Source organism: Watersipora subatra, chromosome 11, assembly GCF_963576615.1.
Source record: "Watersipora subatra chromosome 11, tzWatSuba1.1, whole genome shotgun sequence".
NCBI lineage: Eukaryota > Metazoa > Bryozoa > Gymnolaemata > Cheilostomatida > Watersiporidae > Watersipora > Watersipora subatra.
In genome coordinates, this window is record NC_088718.1 from 4842111 (window position 1) to 4850911 (window position 8801).

Here is an 8801-nt window from a genome sequence, read left to right on the forward strand (position 1 = left end):
CCATTATCATTAAGTCCTACCATATCTTGCTTTCCCAAGAATTCTGCAGATGACAAGCTTCAAAACAATACCAATAATTTCATGCTAATGCTGGAGTTAAAATTGGACAATTATAGCTCTCTAAGCAAATATATAAACTTGCTTCGATATCTTCATTTTTGTTTATTGTTTTATGAATTCTTAGGGTATCATCAGGTTTTACAGTAAGGTGTAGCCTGTATTTGTTGGCTCTACGCGGAGTCGTCTATACTCTGTAGTAGCTGTGGTCCAGCAGGATGGCTCAATATCCTTATTCATATCTAAGCAAAGTAAAATAAAGGTACATGTACTGTATAATGAGTGTATGGAAGCTTCAATTAAAATAGAGCTATTTTCCTTAATTCTGAGTATATACTTGCTATCAGTTCAATTGGTTGCAATATAAAATCGTCTCATCAATCTAGACTACCATCAATGACAAACCTTTTTATAATTACACGTTTCCATTGACCTATATGAAAATGCATGATAAACTATGTATAATACAGAAATCATATACGATGTATTTAGTAGATAGAACAGTTTAACCACTATAAAAAATCTGTGTATCAGTATCTATATTTCCTATTGGAGAAAATGCAGGTCTAGTTTACAAACTCGTGTAATTTCTGTTTTATATTCTGACCACAATATTACATCCAATTGAATGGCTTCTCATTTAAAAACCTACCAAGTCTTAAAAAACCTTGCCTAGTGCGTTGGAGTGTATTTTCTAGTTTTGGAACTCGGATAATTTTCATAGCACACTCTAGATTCCAGCTGCGTTCATGACACACAATAGCCGATCTGAGGAAACTAGGAATATCATGTGTACTTGCTCTCCTATGATCTACTCATTACATTTCGATTAACACAGAAACAGATAGATCTGTACAAAACTGAAATTTATCTACCAATTTAATCCAATTGGATTCCTTTTGAGGCTGTCTTCACTCATTCATGTGATTTTAGAACAAGACCAACATCTACACAGATGATCTCAGATTGTGTGGCTAGACCAAATAGTAGTGATCTGCCATGCCCACCGATTTTACATATTTCATGTTCATTATGCGTTGTGTCTAATTTGTGTAAACTCGAACGATTATGGCAGAAAATCTGGCCAGATTATAGTCCATATGAGACATTAGAACTAGCCTTTTCAAGGTCACTTTTGGAGCGTGCATCCCTAGACAGCCATCTCTATTATGAAGCTTGCAAATAAAATAAAATAATTTGTTAACACATCGCTACAAACCTAATTTTTGAACAAACATAATTTCAAGGTACCTTATTTTATTTAAGAGAGGCTCAGAATATATTTCAGACTGAACAATTCACTCTTCTAGATTCTGCGATTTTACAGCCGAGAATACCGATTATGTTGACTACTACAACACATCGATTAAAGCTCCCAACTTCTGCTGAATACACATAAATTGGTGACGTTTACCACGGCATCTACCGCGGCATTCCTTGAGCTAAAAAACTGTCGATAAACTTGTGCAATATTCATCTAGTCTTCATGAGCTTTGAACTTTAAGATTAACACATCATAATTGTGCACAAAATTAAATAACCATCAGAAATATTAAAATTATATATATTCAACTTGCACAGATCATAGCACATAATTTATTTTGTAATATGAAATATATTAAAATATAATACAATCGATTATAGAGTAGCATAACCTAAAAATAATTAATTGAAGCATGACCAAACAAAAACAAATGCGTAATAAAGTTTTATGTCAGGTGAATATAACAGTTTCACTTGAAGGAATACATAGAGCCTTAGAATACTAGTATGCTAAAACTATGCCTAGTATCAGACTAAATACATGAAGTGTTAGACAACCAGCAAGTTGTAGGAACGCAAACTGAACGTTTTGCGAAAAACGAAGATCAGAATTCGCATTCTCAGAGACTTGTGCTCAATACTTTGGTTAGAAGAAGAATGTGACGGCTTTATATACTTTCCAAAGTTTTCAGCTTTTTAATTGTCTGTTGCCTTTTCACTATTTGGTTGTCTTTTTAATTGGCTGTTGCCTTTCAAACTAATTGGCTGTTTTTTGTCAAGTTGAGAGAAAAAACATGCATTCATAAAAAACCTGCTGACCCGCTTTGCCCATCTCACCAAACCAGAGCTGAATAAACCTATCAAAGGCAGACACCAGAGACTTGACAAACCATGAAGTGAAATGATGATTGTGAGTGCATACACACAGGAGCGGCTTATAGCTACCTAATTTTCAAGAAAACTAAAACGAACAGAGTTACTGTAACAATTGAGTGGTTTATCACCAAAACGAAAAACAAAATATTGAATAGCTAAAGAAATGCCATATTACAGTATATTCAAATAAAGCAAGGTGAAAATATGATAATAGCCAACTCATGGCGCAACAACGAATTTTCCTTATAACAATTGCAACTTAATTACAAACAAAGATCTAAAAGAAACAAACAACTTGTCAAAGTTCAGCTAACCAAACTATCATACAATGCTGTTCTAAAAGACAGCAGCTGCCAGCTGATATGACCGATCTGCCCGAACGACTACTTAATACAACCAACCCTGTGACTCTTAAGACAGGCTTATTTCTAAAGACAATTTTACTAAGAATAACTATACAAACTGTTAAATAAAAACTCTTAAAAATTCAGTATTGACAAGTGCTCACAAAAGGCATGATACACCAGGTCATAACACTAAAAAAAGCATGTATGAGACTATGACATGTAAATAGCCTTGAAAGTTTGACATCGAAACCCGAGATCACCCTAAAAAAAGTCAAGCATAACTACAGCATAACTACTGGATCATGTTATTGCATATCTGACACACAACCACATAGACAAGTTCATATTCTAGTAACCACAACACTATCGCTAATAACAGTACTAACATGCCAAAGATACATTTACAGTATTAACAGATGCAAAATGTGCACTGAATAACATTTTACAGCTATACAAGCTGAGAATAGCAATATTAAAAATCGGAATGAATGCTCTTATGTAGGCATCAAGAATCCATTTTTTCTGTCAACTTATGAACTACAATCAGCCAGTTAAGTGAAAAGGCAACAGTAGCTATCAAATCAAAAAGCAAAACCAGTAGATCTGAACAATTGCGAACTTGATTGGCACTAAATACAGCAATAACGATATTCAATTTTCTCAGTTTAGGTTTAAACTAGTTGTACTTCATATATTCAGACTATACCGTTACTTGAGCCCTCGCACTGAACTTTTATATAAAGACTGACTAGGGCAATGGAAATAAGTCCAATTTCACTGACTAAACAATTCAGTTAATAGTGCAGCAACTTCAACATCGATCTGCCAAAAAGATGTCCAGCAAAAATGTATCAGACATGACCTCGAATGCCAGGGATGATTGAATCCGCTTTGGATGTGACTGTATCAGTATTGAGTGTGGCTGCAATATTGTTGAATGTGACCGCATTGGAATTTGGTGCGAGTGCATCGGTGCTGGATGTGGGTACATTTATACTCGTCGAAGCAGTTTTAAATATGGTCTTGGCAATATTGGGAGTAGATGTGGTGATCCTAGAAATGGTGGTGTTAGGTGTGAGAATGTTGGGGGAGGGTACAGGTAAATTGGGATTCAGTTCCACTGAATTTAGTTCTGTGGAGTCGGGTTGATGGCCTGTGGATGGTACAGTAAAGTGACTAGGATGTGGAGTAAATGGCTGGGTTTGAGAAGGTGTATGTGTAGGCGTGTGCGGCATTGTTGTGGGAATGTGCAAGGAAAAAGGTTGTGGCAGAAGCATAGATGAATGGTTATGACGTGTCAAGCTTGCTAGAAATGTTGAAAATATGTTCGACATACTTTCAGCAAAGGATTTTTGTTGTTCAGAGAAGGCATCTATTAAAAGCTTCATCTCTTTTTCATGCTGTTTCGCCATCTTATCATACAACGACTCAAGATCACTCTGCTTTCTTTTCCGCACTGATATTGATGATGACGATTGTCTTTGAGATGCGAGAAAGGGGATTGACAATTCCGGCTCGGGTGTACTTGATGTAGACTGTGAAGGATGTGATGATGATGAGCACGAATGCGAGTCTGCCGAAGACACAGATGGCGATGATACAGCCATTTCTTCTTTTATTTCCAGAACAACATCTAAGATATCAATATAAAAATTGGCAAAACCACCGACTCAAGAATGCAAGAGTGAACAACTGAGCAAGATAGTAAAATCGTGAATAATCTTTTGTGCCAAAAATGCAAAATGAATTCAAACTATGAGTAAAAAAGTTTAAGTCGTTTAACTGCACGAATGAATAACAAAAATGACATAGCATATTATGCTCTGGTACCTTACCATTATCAGCAGCCCTCATTTAAAACAGTTCCATTGACACTTCTATTGAGTTGACTGAACAACACAAATAATGGCAACCTATAGGCCCATCTTATCACTTTACTACCAGTTTTTTTCAATATCTCATAAATAGTATAGTAATGTTATATGAGAAAGAAGTGGGCTTTTTAGCCTAAGCATCTAATTATGCATATATACCACTTGTAAAATTGAACATATTTAAACTAAGCACTACAGAAAACTATAATATATATGATTATAATGGTTTATATATGATTATAATGGTTTAATGCATACAAGTTTCATAAAAATCCACATATGCCTAAGCTAATGTAACTCTAAACAATGGTATATGACTATATGGCAATGGCACCAACATAGAAATCACTAAACAAATCTCTAAAACATATTTAAGATTATACGACTTACCACTGCTTTTTAGCTCTGTTAATGAGTTTGAGCCATTGTTAGCACATGGTCGGAAATGCAACGTTTGGTGCATGCTTTCATAAAAAGGCCATGCTGAAGGATTTCCTACAATGCATTACGCAAGCCTTTCGATGGATTAATTCGGAAATAAAACATTTTCATCAATAACAAAAGCATCAAATTATTTATTAGGCTAACTACGATGTAACTATAAATTCATAAAAAATTACACATTCCAGAAATTCAGACTTGGCATGACGTTCTATAAACTTAACGAAATAATTATAATTTGCTTGGTAATAGACTGAACTTTAGATTGCTGTTAGAGTTACAATATCATTACGCAAAATGCTACAAAGATTTTTACTCAATTATTATTGCTTTCGATTTACCTGATTGAGAAGATTTTATCTTTTCCTCCAAATACACCTTTTTCAGGCGCTTCCATTTTGTCCGCAGTTGCTCACCAGTTTTCGGTCTGCCAGGACATCGGTCACTGAGCAAAATTGAAAGTTTTTCAAACACTTTCTTATTTCGTTGAACCCTACCATCGATTTCTTGAAAAGTGGTATTTTCTCTAATGAGAACTAACAATGTTTCAATCTCTTCGCTAGTAAAAAGCATAGCGGGCATGGTTGCTTTTAATTCGCAAGCTGATGTTAACTTAAGCCTGGGTTCAACAAAAGTTTTACGAACATCAGGCGGCCAAGGTCGAGCGTAAACACTAAATTAAGAGTTGTCCTTCCACTACTGTTTAATACTTGAGAGCGCGCAACTACTATAATGATTGAATTTTTCATAGTTTGGTTGTCTAACAAAGTTAAGACAATGCTTGTAACATGCAATTATGACATTCCTTAAATAAGTCTTTTAGCAATGCTAAAAAATAGAAAACAAACTGCTTGTTTCTTTGTTAAAATGAAGCTCAAACGAAGTTGCGGTAATCTGCTATAAAACCTTACTCGTTTTAGGATCATTGAGAAATTTGAAGTTTGTCATCCCAGCTTAATAATAGAATATGTAAGACTAGATATTGAAATACATTGCAATTTTCAAAGATTACAACTGTAGCTATTTACTGTGAGCTAGCTGCCAATATCCTCATCAAGTTGTCATGAAGTCTGCTTTGTGCATCACCTCCAAGCAAAAAGGTTTGCTCATCTACTGTCTTCAACCACAAATATCAAAAGAAACCCTTCTCAATGCCCAAATGAATCATGATTTGCTTTATGCCATTTCAATAAAAAAAATAGCTGTCTGATTATAATTCTACAGAAAAAAATAAGATTGAACCAAACTTCAAATTTCCTAGCTATCTTTAGCTTTTTTTCGCAAGGGAGATCTTTTGGATTTGGCAATTTATTTGATGCAAGGTTTAAAATAGGTGAGTACTCAACAAATTGTGCTGCTTCCTATTTGTGATAATGAAGTTGGTTAAATTAATCCAATATTTTTCTGCTATAATATAATTATACAATTTTACTGTTTTATTTGGGTTAGATTGTTTAGATAGATAATTATTTTCAAACATGTAACTATATATACATGTAACTATATATACATGTAACTATATATACATGTAACTATATAGTTACATGTATATATAGTTACATGTAACTATATATACATGTATATATAGTTACATGTAACTATATATACATGTATATATATAGTTACATGTATATATAGTTACATGTAACTATATATACATGTATATATAGTTACATGTAACTATATATACATATAACTATATAAACATGTAACTATATAAACATGTAACTATATAAACATGTAACTATATAAACATGTAACTATATAAACATGTAACTATATAAACATGTAACTATATAAACATGTAACTATATAAACATGTAACTTTCAAACATATGGTTAAATTTTGTTTGTTTATTAGCAAGGTTTTATTTCATTTCATTTTTTGTCAATTTTTATGCAAATAAATATTCAAATACCGTTTTGATGAGTCAAAGTAGTGTAGAATGAACTAGTATGCACAAATATACTTCTGGGCTTCAGAATATGAGTATAGCTGTTGCCACACAGATAAGTGCTAGTTAAATTATAATATTACATAATTCAAAAATGTATTATAATATGTTTTACATAATATTTTTTATGCCACAATATATAATTATATAGCAATTATGCATACAATATATAAAACTATTATATAATTATATATATTACATAATATATAATTATTATATACAAAATTCATATATTATATAATAATTAGGCTAGTGACTTAAAAATTTACAGCTCATTAGAATTGTCGAGATGGATGCATAGCTAAATAAAAGACCAAAAAAGTATCTTACTTGAAAAAACAGTTTTCCTTCATTTATAAGATGCTGCCTGTATAAAATCTTCTGAACTGATAAAGCCATCTTCTAACCAAGCTGTAAAGTTTTAATGGATTTCAACTACAAGACCTAAATTATATTTATGTGGAAAATCTGCACAGCTGTTACGGTGTCATATGAAAATGGAATACATAGAATCTGTATACATAATCAGATTTCATAATAGTGTACAGAATTTACAAAGGTATTCTAAAATAATACAATATACTATACATTAATTCCAAATGAAACAACACAGTTTTGGCGCCAATAAAAATTCAAAGTAATACGAAGTAATTAAATTACACTTCATATTTGTGAAATATAAGTTAGTAATACAATAAAGAAAATTAAGCTAATAAATACCTGTCAAAAATGAACAGAATCTCAAGTTCTACAAATTATTGAAAACAGATTATTGAAAACGGATTATTGAAAACGGATTATTGAAAACAGATTATTGAAAACAGATTATTGAAAACAGATTATTGAAAACAGATTATTGAAAACAGATTATTGAAAACAGATTATTGAAAACAGATTATTGAAAACAGATTAATGTATAATAATCCTTTTATAAAACTTTTATAGAATAAGAATGGTCGAATTCAAAGAAAAAGAAAAACATGTTCAAAATATAAATAAATTACAATTTCATGCAGAACCCTGCCATCATGCTTTTAAGGAAATAGTGACAGGGCTATAAGACCAACTTGCAGCATGCATTATCCAATCCAGCTACAGGAGACTCAGTCTAACTTCTGAAAGATGCCTTCTTGAAAATGTGACTATAATCAGCCCATATAACGAAAATAGGTCAAAATTCCACTTTTTAGGGCCTTGATAGTTATGATTGCATGCAAATTTGAGGTTAGTGTACTTGATCTGTCTCACAGATCAGAACCTGTCTCCGTTAAAAAAATAGTATGATCTAAAATACCCAAAACTTACGCTAGTAGTCACCTCTGATAAGAATAGAAAGGCTTGGCAAGTCTGAAAAACAGATTACAACAGCTCAATCTAATGTGTATGCAGGTGATACACTTATTTTTTGTCTTTACTGTTTCAGTACTGCAAGAATAAAAATAGGAGTGAAAAACTGTACAGCTTTTTCACTCTTCACTATTTACAGAAAATAAGCTTTGGTCACATACAAGCAATGACAAAGTTATACCTGCGTGTGCTTCTCTAGATCCATTTATCAACAACAATCTTATTGGAATATTTCATCCAGTTCAACCCTCCGAGTCTCGAAGAAAATATTTTTTCGGTCTTATTTGAGCAACTAATGACCAACAAGTAATCTGATAATCTAGATCTGTATAAGCAACTCACTGAGTATATAATGTGGTTGAGATAGAAGCATAACTAATGCTAGCTTCATCCGCTTGGAGTTTTAGCGCCGTTATGTCATTACATTATGTCATTACATTATGTCATCACATTATGTCATTACATTATGTCATCACATTATGTCATCACATTATGTCATCACATTATGTCATCACATTGTGTTATTGCATTGTGTTATCGCATCACGCTGTAGTTTCTGCATCATTTAAAAATATAGGTGTGTCTTAAAGAACAGCTGTCATTGATTGTCATCACAAGTCATTTCAGCGCTAAACAGAAAA

The 8801-nt window shown here is 32.6% G+C and overlaps 1 protein-coding gene across 1 annotated transcript; it reads right to left on the bottom strand.

Moving 5' to 3' along the window:
• Positions 1-1639: 1639 nt before the first annotated feature.
• Positions 1640-5447, bottom strand: LOC137408386 (uncharacterized). Its single transcript, XM_068094899.1, has 3 exons — positions 5200-5447; positions 4808-4912; positions 1640-4176 (listed from the first exon to the last, which is right to left on the bottom strand). Exons 1-3 carry the CDS (start codon positions 5438-5440, stop codon positions 3395-3397), a joined length of 1128 nt encoding a protein of 375 aa, XP_067951000.1. The 5' UTR covers positions 5441-5447; the 3' UTR covers positions 1640-3394.
• Positions 5448-8801: the final 3354 nt, after the last annotated feature.